Source organism: Amblyomma mixtum, chromosome 2 (genome assembly GCF_055824585.1).
Source record: "Amblyomma mixtum isolate Tamu chromosome 2, ASM5582458v1, whole genome shotgun sequence".
Taxonomy (NCBI): Eukaryota; Metazoa; Arthropoda; class Arachnida; order Ixodida; family Ixodidae; genus Amblyomma; species Amblyomma mixtum.
The window spans coordinates 229,596,453-229,611,043 of record NC_143013.1 but is presented as its reverse complement, the minus strand read 5'-3'; the positions used below and the strand labels follow the sequence as shown (position 1 = coordinate 229,611,043).

The 14,591-nt window shown below is 48.3% G+C and overlaps 1 protein-coding gene across 1 annotated transcript in view; it reads right to left on the bottom strand.

Moving 5' to 3' along the window:
• LOC149362862 (neprilysin-1-like) overlaps positions 1-11,949 on the bottom strand; it is a 28,254-nt gene extending 16,305 nt beyond the window's left edge. Inside the window, exons 1-10 of the mRNA XM_089569834.1 lie at positions 11,863-11,949; positions 9,420-9,622; positions 8,141-8,323; positions 7,045-7,131; positions 6,076-6,206; positions 4,568-4,799; positions 2,851-2,949; positions 2,116-2,193; positions 1,114-1,226; positions 420-478 (exon numbers count right to left, since the gene is read on the bottom strand). Of these exons, the coding sequence (XP_089425960.1) occupies positions 420-478; positions 1,114-1,226; positions 2,116-2,193; positions 2,851-2,949; positions 4,568-4,799; positions 6,076-6,206; positions 7,045-7,131; positions 8,141-8,323; positions 9,420-9,620 (1,183 nt within the window). The 5' untranslated portion in view covers positions 9,621-9,622; positions 11,863-11,949. The remainder of the gene's footprint in view (positions 1-419; positions 479-1,113; positions 1,227-2,115; positions 2,194-2,850; positions 2,950-4,567; positions 4,800-6,075; positions 6,207-7,044; positions 7,132-8,140; positions 8,324-9,419; positions 9,623-11,862) is intronic.
• Between the last annotated feature and the right edge of the window lie 2,642 nt (positions 11,950-14,591).

Here is a 14,591-nt window from a genome sequence, read left to right as displayed (position 1 = left end):
GCCACTGCCATTGTACGGCAGGTATGGCAGGGTCAGGCTGACCGTCTGCCTAGGGATAGTTGGCGTAGCTCCTCCCATTGTATAGCTCATACAATTCTGGTAACAAGAACCGCATGCTCAAGCTTTTCCCGAATGCACGCATTAAAAATGCTTTTCAAATATAACAAATACGGCTCAGAGTACCACATACGTATAGCTCAACTAACAGTCTTGGCCAAACTTAGGATGTCCATAAGTGCCGCAAGTGCCATATTCTGCAGCTGAAAAGCGAGCCATAGATGTGTACTTCACAACAACATGCATGTAAGGCGTGTAGTGTCCAACGCCTTTAGGACCACTCAGGCAAAAAGAAAAGAACAAAGATCAAACAGTCCTCCGCAAGAGAGCCCAGCATTCACAGAACATGTGCAGTCACTCACGCAAGTAGTTTCCCACTAGACTGTAGTGCATTGTCGATGTGGGATCGGACGTAAGCCATCTGAAATAAGATTTAGACAAGAAAAAGCTTCATGAATTTAGGTGAACTACACTTTGACAGACGTAGCGAGCTACCCTGAGTCAAGCCACTCGCACACTACAGCCGATCGTTTCTTTCTCGATCAAACATATCAATGAAACTTAGCAAAGGGCACCCAATCAGAGTTGTCTCAGTGAATGAGTGCAATATACCGGCGTCTGTGATTGGATGCAATTATCCCAAAAGTCAGGGACATTGCAGAAGACCTTCACACTTGCTTCCACATTGTCATTTAAGCCACTTTGTGAAACTGAGAGCAGTACTCGCATCCGCTGTGCTTGTTGTTTATCATCTCTGCTGGAATTGCAGGTTTGATTATACCAGTGAAACCAATCACCGATGCACCGAGTGATGCACGTATGTTCAAAAACTTTAAAATGACGTAAAAGAATGTAACATAAACATCTTCCCCGTATAATTCAGGATTTAATGAGCGCGGGCCAAAGACGATAAGTTCTGCGGAGAGCCTCATCATTGGCAGTGTTCGTTTGATACAAGAAAGCTAAGCCAGCTTCTGCCGAGTGACGCGTTCGGTAGTGATCTGCTGGTTGTAATATCTTTCGACTGGATTTGATACGGAGTTCGGACATACGTACCCGAAATCCTGAGCTCTCTTGGATTGTCTCAGTCGACCATAGAGGATGCGGTAGTAAATCCTCTTCGCGTGAAGAATGCTTTCAAAGAAGTCTTCCTTTCTGAGGTCAGGAAGCTGCCAAGCAACGAGCAATGCAAGTTAACTGAACGACAATGCGTAAGTCGAGTCACTGCGACTCACTGCGCAATCTCTGCCCACAGAAGAGACTAGCATATATTAGCGGCAGAAAGAACCGACGGCTGAAGACTCTGGTCACTCGACTCTGAACTGCACTATTATAGTTATTGGAAGCATTGTACATGAACTTCATCTTCATCTCTGAATATTCTTCAGGAACTCTCGATCACCTTCGTTCTCATGTGGAGCGCCCCTTCCTTGAAAGAGGCATTAAAACCTGCTCCGGCGGTACTCCGTCTCACAAGCAGTGGAGGGGCGTCAAAATCCTTTGAGTTTTTCTCCTTCGACCTTCCTCTCGGGGCTTTGTTGCGGTCGCCTTATGGTCAGCCCATCTATGTTGTGTTCATGGAGCAAGTCCTCCGGTATCATTCCGCCACCTCCACCATTAAGGCAATAGTCACCGCCGGTACGCTGCTTTCAAGCCCCACTACTTCCACCGGCATCAGTTGCATCAGCTGCAGGAGCTGCGGGATTCCGTGGGAATGACGTGGAAGAATGATTCCAGTGAGAAAGATTGCGTCCCGCTTCCGACACTATGATCGCTGTGCAGTACCTGCAGAAATTTTTCTGCATGCCTGCATGAGCTTCCACATACCCTGATTGTAGAATGCTTCCATAACGGCCGATGTTTAAACTCAACGCAGTCTTTTCGTCTTCGTCATGCACCAAGGCTATCTATAGTATAATATTAGCCTTGACCAAATATCACTGCACCTGATTGTACGCGTGCTTTAGCTACGAGCCTACCGAAACTAATCTTGCACAAACACGTAAAGCTTAACTTAACTGTGTATTTGTTCGCAAGTTAACTCGCAATTTGACTCACTTCTTTGTAGTACTCATCCAAATCGCGATCGCTCCTTATCCATGGCGGGAATCCAATGTTCAGTTGAAGGCGAGAGAGCTGGAATAAACCAGAAAGTATAAAATGTGCAGATAATAAAGAATACATATTGAATGTTCAACTGCTGAATTCAACAGCAAATTTCACATAGAGATCAAAGTACTACATTAGGCGTTTTAGCACATAAAACAAAGATGAAGAAAAAATATGCACTTTTCTGAGAAAGGAACATGTGAAAGAATTTATGGTTTTGGCATACGAGGCAACTATGGAGATTTTCTAATAAGTAATGATATAATTATTTCAGGTTAACTCAATTCTTCAAACCTGGAACATGCGCTCCTTCCCGAGCTTCACTTATACAGCCACGGTTGTTGATTCCCTCACCTATAGGCCGGCTTCAAACACCACACAACTGCAAGCGATGCTAACGAATCGCCCTTTTGTTCGGAATCTTGGGTATTTTGCATTCTGACGTTACACGTCTATAATTTCACAGCGAACACGACACCGCGTTATTCTGGTAAGGCCAGAGTTTTATGGTTGCAGGTCTTCCAATGCCCTTCCATGCCGGCAAGTATCGCACCTGCATCTTTCTCTGATAATTGAAGAACTGAGCCCACAAACTGAGACAGATGTACTCGTAAACAAGTTAGTGAACGTACCCGGTTCGTCCTGCACTGCCACTGTATATCGGAAGGGGGGAGGCACACCCACCTTAACCATCGCCCGCTCCTTAGTCTCAGGGTCCATCCAGTTATTAAGGTCGATGAGGACGTTGAACGCCTGCCGCAGTTCCTCGGCCATGTCGTAAACCTGGGAAGAAGGAAAACGATTTCACGAAATTCGCCGATCTCGAGTGTCGGTCAGGTAAAATAAAAGTAATCAACCGTGTAGCATACAGACTTTGAGATCTATAAACGTAACTTTTATAAAGATAAAGATCTTTATAGCGCAGGGCGCTTTATACGGTTTCCAATTCAAAACTCCGTTTCAATCGCAATCATTTGAATCTTCGCTTTGAAACTTTTACGCACCCGCCATGTGATCAGGAATCCATATATACGGGCACATATTCCGCTCGAAAACCTTCCTCAAATGCTGTCTAATGACATAAGTTTCGTGAATTTACCCGAAAAAGTTCTGGAGTTCTAGTACTTCGCGTCTACCGTATGTGCTTTCAGCGGTGGCAGCCGGTTATTCTGGGCGTAAACATATGGATATCCAGAAAATTGAGGGATAAATCGTTAACGATTAACACAAAGGTAGGTACCGTATGGTATGGTATGGTATGGTATGGTATGGTATGGTATGGTATGGTATGCTGTTGTCTGGTATGGTATGGTATGGTATGGTATGGTATGGTATGGTATGGTATGGTATGGTATGGTATGGTATGGTATGGTGTTGTCTGGTATGGTTGCAGTAACGCCTACCTGCACTGCGCAGCGGCATGAACGTTGGTATAGGCAGTGAACAAAAATTGTTTATTATCAGAGCCGCGATGATATGCTTGCCGTACTGAGAGGGTTCCCAAAAGGGAGAGGGGGCAACGAAAACCGCTCAAGCCAAAAACGGTGCGCGCGCAGCTGGCTTCGCATGCTAGCAGAAACCAACCAATACAACAATGATATGGTATGCGGTGACCTGGTGTAATGTTTACTGGTTTAACCTTCCAAAGCTGCTCGGAGCAATGAACGACGCATTTGGGGACGGCTCCGGATTAATTGCGACCACTTCATGCTGTTTACCGGCCAGTGACATCGTACAACATAAGGGCGTCTCTTTCGCCTCCATCGAAACGCGGCCGCCGCGGCCGGGATTCAACTCCGCTACCTTGAGCTCAGTAGCCAAATACCTTAGCCACTAAACGGTGGCGGCTTAGACACAAATGGGAAAATTAAGAAGTCTCGTACAGTATCGGCGAAAAAAGATTGGCACAATGACGTCACCGGAGTGACGAAAATCGCACTGTGCGCTGGCGTAGCGCCCTGCTTCGCGAACACCCCTTGGCCCTTTTGTTATCGACGTGCTCGTAACCGCAGCGCCAAACGTTGCTATCTGGCGCTCCGGTGTCACGTCACTGTGCTAATCTTTTTTCGTTGCGACTGTACATAACATGTTCACACACCTGACAGCGCAGCCTGCGGGAGCAGTTGTTCCCCTTTATCTAATTTTAAAATCATAAATTACTTTCTGAGTCTCACACACTCACAGGAGCCCCCGAGTGTATTGCCCTTTTAGAACACGTACATGTCAGTACAGAAAACAATTTTCTCTTTCTCTAAGTTTTCCGGCTTCAGATGGTTCCACCTGCCTTGTCGCCAAAGGGTTCATTAGCGGCACATGACATCCCGGCAGTATAACCGGAACCGAAACCGAAAAAGTTGCGCGTACATATGGGGGCGCCGCGACCTATAAGGGGAGCACTGACCGCCCTGTATCGGTTCTCCGCCTTGGTGACGCGCCGGTCGTAGTAGAGCCTGCCCACGGCGAAGTTGAGCAGGCGCATGGTGAGGCGCACGCACTCCCGCGGCACCTCGGTGGGCTCCAGCAGCAGGTAGCGGTAGTGGTCGAACCGGAAGCGCGCCTGCCGGAAGCGCCCCATGGTGTGCTGGCCCAGGGACTCCACGATGCGCCAGCCCAGGTAGTTGGCCACCATCGAGCTGCGTGTCAACGGGAAGCATGTACTTGGTTGCGACGGTACTTGAAGGGGCCGAGCAGACTGAACAAGTCTGCCTTAAATCTGGAACAGCCGGAACCTCCTCTAGTTAGGCACAACTTGAGAACGAAGCGGCAAATACTCCCTGAAAGTAGACCCTCCAGCCAATGGCGGCGACCGGCTGTCATGACGTCACGGTTAATACTCTTACACCAGCTAGTGTGACATCGCAGAGGACTGGCAAGTGCCAGGGTAATAGCTCCGCCATTAGTTGCATGAGGGCCTCTTACAAATAGTATTTGCCGCATCTTTCTTGAATTATATCTACAAATTAGGCATGTGTGAACGCGAAGACCATGTTGCAGTTGTGGAGAGAAAAGTTATAATAAACATGCGTAAAACAGAACCTCCCGCAGTGTAATGCAGTAATAGATAAGTGAGATTCGAGACAGCGGTGGCGTTCGAGTGAATTCTGTCCTTCTAATCCCAGTATAGGTATCACTGGTTTAATCCCGCCGGCACCAACTGAGGATACAGACGAACTAGCTCATCCACATTGATCAGGAGCGGCGCTAACATCCGTACTACATTACATACATGTGCAGTTTGGAACGAAAACGTGACATACTATATGGAGGTGAAGCGGTACGCCCGGACGCTTTGCGAGAGAAAAAGCTCTCGAAGGTGGTTTTGCATCTTTAAAGCGCTGCCGAGAAATCCGTGCTTTGGGCACCGTGGTATGTTGAGCCAATGATATTTAGCATGAAATGAGGGAGCACCCCTGAAACAAAAGTACATTTCTCATAACGAATGCAACGCAGATGTTCTGAGCTCTATGGTCACTACGCCATATATGACGCTTGGATGCCTGATTCCATTGGCCTAACGTGCTTACGCATTCACACTGACAGGCTACTTTTAGCTAATGGGGGCTGTGCCTGGTATGCCGTCTCTATACATACATGTCTACATCCTCTGCTTGGAGTAAGGCTTGCTGAACCACATGTATTCTGTGCAAACGTCAACATAGAGATGAATGAGCAGGTCTTAGCGGTTCCTTTACTGGACACAGGTTTTTCGTGCACAAGCGCCGTGTGGCATTGTGGGGAGAGCTTCAAAGACGACTGAAAGAGATGGTCCCAATTTAAAGGCCATGTCATTCATGGACAGCGCGAGGCACTTCATTCTCTCTTTTTTTTTCGGTGGAGTAAGGCATAATTTAAGGCTCTCACGGGCGCCTCTCTGGAATGATTATGGGAAGCAGGCATCGTGCTCTCTACCTAGGTACTCCCTTGAGCAGCCTGGAGAGCTTCTTGAGGTAGATGGGGTGCGTGACGACCACGTGGTCGTTGAGGTCCATCGATACGCCCACGTCGCGCAGAACGAGGTTGAGGAAGTACGTCCACCGAACCTACAACACACGGGGTGAGTAAACTGAAAGAGGCATATCTCGGCAGGGCTCTGCAGAAAGCAAGTTCATGTGCATCACTGAGACTTTGTTGTCATTTGCGGCACCATGGCGAGTTCTGGCTCTTGTATCTCTGCAGTATCGCTGGCGTTAGTGCCTAAGTACCGTCCATATTTCCTCTGAATGGCTGTAGTACTTTACTTCATGACGTTTGAAACGAAACAGAATTTACTGACGGCATAGCACGTCTTCGCGTTTTTAATTCGATGGCGTTTTTTAACCCACCTTTCTACATTTTCGTGGCATGCATGCATAGCAAGGAGCGGGTGACAATGTTTTGTTGCTTTTTTTGATGAACGACTAGCGTCATCTCACATTGGGCGTCGATCAATAACCAAATGTCAGCAAATGGGCGTTTGCCTGACGGTAAAAATTAATTTGAAGTGTGTGTGAATAACATGCATTGCATTTGAAACACGCTTCTAAATACTGAAGTCATATCACAACAGGTTAGCACCAGTAGCTTGTCAAGTCCGCGTGGCCCTGAGTATTCTTTTTTTGAGCGTTGTTGTGATGCTCTCTTGAGTAGAGCAATAACCTCATTCCCACTAACATCACATGTGGAGCGAATTCATGTAAGTAGGGTCGCATAATGGTGGAATTCTCTCGCATCATATCCACGCTTGCAACGAAGCTAGTAGATGCATGGTTTATGTATAATTACCATCCAATTTACATCCGAAATGTGTGTTGAAGGTACAACGTTATAGCGATTTCACGGTGGACGCACGGTGCCTTTAACCCCGTTCCCAGCGGTTGTCGAAAACTCTTCGAAACTTACTTCAGGAATGGCACCCTCGAGTGTTCTCAAAGCCATCAGGTTGTAGACTCTCCTTGGGTTGTGCGCTACGTCCTCCGGCTCCGATATCTACGAAGGTAGATCAGCACAACATCAAACATTTTCGTAAATATACACGGCCAGAACGCTCAGAAGTGCTGGATGACTAAAAGGCAAGTCCAAATTTACGATGATTCAGTCGCCGTCAGCGCGCCCTCGAGCGGACCCATTCTCGTGTTTCTGTGCCGTTTCGACCGGTTTCTCTAGGACGTGTAAAACGCGTTCAGGAAAATTAGCTGTATTTAAAAAAACTGCGCCATTTCCCGCTCTGTATTAATTCCGAATCTAAAATTTCCCCGCCTGTCAAAACTCAAAAGGTCGTTAATTCCTTTCGTGCGGTAATTTGTTTTGTTTACTCCTCCTTCCTTCGCCAATCAACGAAATCATTGTTCTCTCAGTTCTGTATCCGTTACGTGGCCGTTATTTTTTAAAACCTTAGTCTATGTTACGCTGATACAACCTGTATAAACCGAGCTAACCATTCGGCGTTTGTTTAGAGCGGATTGCTGGCGGAAGAGGGACGATTATCTCGAGCCGTCAATGTCGATTTTACTCGTGCAGCAGCGCCGTGCTTTCTTAATCACTCATACAACACTTAGAAACAAGCATACCAGGGTAAAAATGTCACCGTACTTAGAAGGAGGCTCGGCGACTGGAATTTCATGGGCATGGAGACTAACAGCGCTTACGCTTCAGACCGGATATATCTCAATGCCTGCTACATGAGCAAAAGGCTACGCAAATTGGGAGCGGTTAAAAAATGAAAAATTGAATGTCGTAGCTGCAACACTACGACGCCAAAATTAACTTACTGCCTGCACCTCTTCGCGCAAGTCAATCGCACAGTGTCAGTACGAGCGGCAAGGTCATGCATTTTTTTCTTTAGTTGCAGCTGTATTGATATAAAGTGGATGTGCTCCAGGATAGACAGTGTCTCCTTAGAAATGACTCAGGGGTCGGTAACGCATAAAGGTCGTCGGTGGTTGAAGAAGAGAGGAAGGGCGAGGCGGGGCAGATCAAAGCAATAGGCCCGACTCACGGCGGCCAGCTTGGCCTCGAAGATGACGATCTCGTTGACCAGGTCGGCGGCAGCCACGTTGGAGCCCATGAGCAGCGCGCAGCGGTACATGTACAGTTTGTAGCGGTGAAGAATGCGGAAGAAGGGCGACCGGTAGCGGCCTCGCAGCACAATGGGCTCCACGCCGTACGAAGGTTGCCCGATCTGTGTACGGGCGGGAAACGGCAGCTAAGGCTGTGCGCTAGGTATCCGACCCCCATTTCTCGCGACATCTGGGAGCCGGAAAAGCAATCATCATCAATCCTTAGGCAAGTCTTTCTCGGGGCTTGTTCTTCCTTCGTTGCGCTTACACAGTTCAAAGTCCGCTTAATGACGCAAAGCGCTGCGCGAGAAGCTCCTTTTATGTGCCATCAGAAGCCGCATCCATGTACGCAAGCCTGTTTCTCTTGTGACTTTAGAGAGATTTAGCATAGCGCGATCCACTACCATGGGAACCCACTGCGCATGTGCAAGTTATCCTGAGCGCACGAGATGCCGCAAGGTGCCGGCTAGCTGCGCGCGGGCCTGCTGCGTCGGTACCAATCAGCACGTGCGCACTGGTGGCGCGTGGTCGATCGTGGATCGCGGCAGCGGCCGCGGACCGTGCTTAGCTGAATCTCTCTTCTAAGTCGCCGTGCGTTAACTACCAGGCTCATGGTTCCCAATGGGTCTCTATCTTTGTTTCGTGACAGCGATTCGTTACGCCTTTCATGAGTTCATTACTATGCCGAGGAGGAATTCGGCAACAACAAAAAAAAGGTTTTCGCTCTCCACTCAGGGTTGAAAGAGAAATTTAGCGGGGCAACTTCGTCGTCGTCAGGCGCAGCGTAGTGTCGGCGCATAACTTCGTCGTCGTCAGGCGCAGCGCAGTGTCGGCGCATGGCGGTAGCGGAACCTGTCACAGTTGGCACACTACACGTGCTATAAATGTGCATGACAATGTACTCGCCATCACGATTTTAACAGGCGCAGAACATGAAATGTGAGGCTTCCTTCTGCACCGAGTTTTCGCGAAGCCGTGTCAACGTTCTATATGCACATTTCACTCTCTCCGGCAGTTGTGTTTGAGGCTCGAAGATTTGTTCGGCACTTGCGTAAATGCAATACTGTACATGTTTTTTCTCATGAGGACGTCGCTGCCTGTTACTCACGGCGCCCGCGAAGCAGCTCTGATCAACCACTCGCGCTATAAAGAAAGCTGGATCGAGGCACCCTAATTCGCGCCACACGCGACAGCGGAGACTGATGCAGTGCTGCTCACATAGACCAGGTATCGGTCGCTGTCGTAGTAGTCCAGGCCCACGCGCACGGACACGATGGCGTCCAGGCCCAACTCCCGGATGACGTTTCCCAGGATCAGGTAGGTGGGGAACTTGGCCGTCCGGTTCAGGAGGGGCCACCGCGGAAGGCCCACGTACGACAGCAGCTCCTCCAGCGGCCGCGTACCCTTGCTGTTGCGCATGTCTACGGAAACCCATGCAACCGATAGTCCGTTCTGCTGAGAAGTGGAGTCCAAGAGCACGTCGACATAGCAGGCGGCGGCAGATAGTCATGTAAGATTGCAAAATTCACTGAGAAAACGTACCCACGGCTGACAGGGCGAGAGATAGTAATGGGCCTTTTTAGTGCGCAAGTACTATTAGAATCGTAACCCAGAAAATTCCGGTGTGTGGTGAAGCCTTTGAAGTTAGTCACGTGATGCGGGAAATAAGCGAGGAATTGAATGAGGGTGACCTTGGCAAACCTGGAAAAATAAAAGCAATATTGCCGCGAATAGGTTTTGAACCCGTGGCAGCTCGAATAGACCAGCTTCGTTGGCCACTACGCGAGAGCACTATGCTATCGCCTCCGATCACGCCTCGTGTTGAGCTACAACACACTATCGCGCTGTGCATTGCACGTCGTCGTCTTGATCAACTTCCGTCTGTGCGTAACAGAGGAAACGCGCTTCCGATCGCGCTTTCAGGCACGGGGTGCTGGTGTCCAGCTGCAAAAACCTGCTTTCGCACAATATTTCGCGGTTATCCGTGCTAAACCACCAACATTTTTTTCGGCAGCGCAACACTCTAAAGGCCCCCAGACGAATTACGTTTGCCCGGTCGGGTCGTGAAAGCTCCTTGAATCATTTTCGCGAAAGTTATTTTGCAATAATGCACATAGAGCACATAGGGGTGAGTCATCTGTGCACACTCCTTTCGTGCTGCGTTTTCTCTGTTTAATCCGTGATTAAAGAAGGCTGGCGAGCCTGACCGCATCTCCTTTCTTGGAACCGCTGTTTGCGGGGCCACGCGTGCTTCTGCGAGGACGTAGGGCATGCGTCCTAATTATTGTATGCGCGTTGTTGAATGAAGAAATGTAGTTCGTAGATGAACGCGTGCAGCGAACTCCTCCGTCATTTTCGCCGGTCATGGTCGGCAGAAATGGCTGAGGAGGCTTGGCGCATGCACCGGACGTTATTCGGAAAAGGTCCATTAACCTCACTCCTGCTGTGAACGTGACGTGACTGGTTTGACTATGATGATAACGATGGTGATGGATACGCGGGCACTGAGCAAGCTCGCCCCCTATTGTAGCTGTTTTGTGCTGTCTGGCTGGCCAGACTTGGACGCGCGTGATTTTGCTGCCTTGCCACAGCAGAAATAGAGCGCGCGTTTCGAAGAACCAGTTGATATTCATCACACGAAAAATGTTATTTTCTAAGTAAAATGGCCGCCCGAGAAGGATCCTGTTCCCTTCCATGTTATCCTTGATCCAGGAAAAGAACGTTTTTGTATAGGCGAGAAGTTTTGAAATTCTATAGTTACAGGAGAGCGTCGATAGGTGCCCGGTTTTGGCTATAATGGGCCATGCAGCATTGTGTTAGTGCAGTATTTCCAGAGAAATTTTTGCAAAAATTCGAAAGAAAAATTCGGCAAATATTTAAACGCTAACTGTATTTCTAGGCGAGCACCTCAAGAATTTTTTTTACCGGCCTCGTGCACGAAGCAATCCCAGAACTAGTAAAAGCGAAACGGTACTGTTTTCGCAAGAATAGATGCATAACCTGCATTGCATGTTCCCTTCAGTTATTCTCCGAGCAGTAGAACCTGCTGTTAGGCTGGGTTATGGTTGATTGGGGTTTAACGCCCCAAAGCGACTGAGGCTATGAGGGACGCCGTAGTGGAGGGCTCCGGAAATTTCGACCACCTGGGGTTCTTTAACGTGAACTGACATCGCACAGTACACCGGCCTCTATAATTTCTAGATTCTAGAAATTCGGCCTCCATCAAAATTCGACCGCCGCAGCTGGGATCGAACCTGCGTCTTTCAGGTCGGCAGCCGAGAGCCATATCCACTGAGCCACCGTGGCGGCTGCTATGAGTCGGATAAAACGAAGCACTGGATGTCACAGTGACAATTTTATAGCAGTTTCTGAAAATCGCTGCCACAAATGCTCCCTCAAAGTTGTGCACTTTTTATTTTCACAACGTAGAAAAAATAAACAATTAAAATAAGCCATGTAATTTCCGGTGCATGCGATAGCAGAAGCTAAGTTGTGCTCCCCGCAGCTGACAATTAACCCTGTTCTGTACAAGTTGCGAGAATAAGGTGGCCGCAGCTGGCACGGGACAGGGTTACTTGGGAGAGGTATGGACAAGGCCTTTATCCTGCGGTGGACGTAGTCACGCTGATGATAACAGTGATGATGGTCGCCGCAGACTCACCGACATTGAGGCAGGACTGGAACAGTGCGGCCGCCTTCTGCGTGGCCGTCTGGTCTCGGTACGTTACCACGGTGTTGTTAAGGATTTCTGCATGCAACAAGTAGGTCCCCATACAAGAGGGAGTAATTTCGTGCGAACTGCTCCTAAAAACCACCTTTCACCGCTCATTTCACACGCCGAGGAGGAGGACACATTCGCAAGGAACGAACACTTTTCCACTCCCGTGCAACCTAATACATCGCCTCATTATTAGGAAGTTATAGCATAGTTACCACCATAGCATAGCACAAACTCTAAGCTGGAGCTTCCATATTAAAACTGCCTCGGCAAGTCCAGTCATGCACTTCATTAAAAGGGAATCGCAGAACGCGAAAAACAACAGCTGAGTAGACGTTAGTCGGCGCAAACCTTGGCATTACACTAAAGCCAGAAGTGCGTAACACGGTACAAAATGCATCCTTAGTTTTAGGAGTGTGGAGAGACTAAGGTGTCTGATGTCCTTTTGCAGTTTGTTGATGAGGGAGCAATTGTTGCTCTTTGAGTGACTTATGCTTGAGACAACGCACTTAGCCCCGAGGCAGTGAGCCCTGCGGCACTTTTAATTCCTTCTGGTTTTGAGTGTAGGTCGAAACATTAATCCGATTTTTACGAATTTGGGAGGTCAGCCCTCAGAACAACTAGCACACATCATTTGAGATCAAAAGCACAGCGATTTAACCATCTAAGCGATCCGAATGCAGCCCTTTCGGTTAGGGTCTCCCCATCATTTTCACCTCCTATTTCGTCTTCGACTCGACGCAGCAGGCGCGAATGGACGCTAGTAGTGACCTCGTCCGGCGGCACCACAGCGCCCCTGACCCAGCCGCCGCAGGCGAACTCGTAGAAGTCCTCGCACGGCTCCATCGACGGCACCAGGCTGGAACGGAAGATGTCCACTGCGGAGCATGGCAGCAGCAACGCCTTTTCTCAGATGAGCCGTGTCCAGCAGTTATTAGTGATTTTTTGAAATTGTTTATTCACCCGTCGTGGTCACCACCGCGTGGTGTCGAAGACAGGCGGTCGACTTCATACAGTTCCCACCTTCTTTTTTAACTTATCTTTTTCGTTAACACGTGGTGTGCGCCGACATGACGTCATCTGGTCTTGCGCGCGACGTGCCTGGAATCGATTGGATCTTCCCCATTCCATACCACCTTCTGCAAACTGTTTTTTTGATTGTCTGACTGTGACTTGGTTTTCTGTTGTGTTTTTGTTGCTTTTGGTCTTGCTTCTAGCTTTTTCTTTAATGTGTTGTTTCTTTTTTTAATTTCAATGTTTAGCTCCTTTTCATTCATCTTGACTTGGCTTTAAGCCCGGCAAAGCGTTCCAGGTCCGGGCTCCCTCTCTCTCTTTCTTTTATGCTATTTTTTAAATTTTTTGAGCGGACCAATAAAATGATTAAGGGAGGCAGTGTGGGGGACTACTCCCTAGTCTAGGTGACCTTGTCCAAAGCCAGTGCACACCGTCAACAACTGCCAGGACGCTTGCGCGCAAGCTACGACGATTACAATACGGGTGTCGCAGCTGAATGTCTCACCGTAATTACGGCACTCTTGGGAGTTGCAGGAGAGCGCCGTGTTGGTGTACGGGTTGTACGGGGCCTCTGGGCGAGGGCAGACTGTGGTAGAGAAATGTATGTGAGGAAGTGGAACAAAGGGAATGGAAGCATATATCCACTTCTGCCGTTCTCTGTTCACAGTTCGACAGCAAGCTCTTGCCTTGAACGCCGCTATATTTTGTTTCCTAACTACTGAACGATTCTTACGACTTGGTGTGCCTTTAACAGGAGATCAATCCGTCCGGTATATCAAGAAAAGGTGCACATTTGACGTGCTACAGCTACAAATCGGCGGTGGGGAACATGATATAGTGACGGACTCTGGATAAATTCGACAGCACGAGTTTATGTAAAGAAATTTGTGCTTTAATTCGCGTTTTTGCTAATTCAAAGACTAGTGCATAAAACTAGGACAAACACATGGAAGGAGACAGGACGAGCCCTAGCGCTCATCCTGTCTCCTTCCAAGTCTTTGTCCTAGTTTTATGCGCTAGTCTTAATTAACGATGACACACCAACTAGCCCAGCATTCCGCCTTGATCGCGTTTTTGCAGGGCACCTCGGCAGTTCTTTCTGTAATGTCTACACATGGACACGTAACTGAGTTTCGCGGTTACTCTTCGAGCCCCAAATAAAAGATGCAGTTTATAGTTTCAACATTGCGCGCCAAGTCACGCGGTGCGATCTGAAGCCAGGCATGCGAAATGAATGCGGAACATTGTTTTCAGGACATACGCCTCTGTGTAGTGTCATCGATTGACTGCACCGCGGAATGACGTCACTACCATTGCGCTCACTTATTTTTATGAAAACCCCTAGCGCAGATGGATCGCTCTCTTCGGCACGACCTAGTATGCCGAATAAACATGCTGCTTCGTCACTCTGTCTTTGCCCAATCCGCTAACGCTACATCACTTCGCTTTTAAGAGAGCTGTGGTGAGCCTGCGTTTCTACCTGCTTGATTTGCAAGCATGAGAGGACCTAAAATGTGCTAATTTATTTCTTTACAGACTTCATGTCCGTATAAATTAATCATCATAAGTGTCATTGAGGCCCTAAAGCACTGAGTCACTGCGAGGTCACGAACGAAATTTCAGAAATAATTCCCTGGAAGTGAGACAGCAATGCTTTT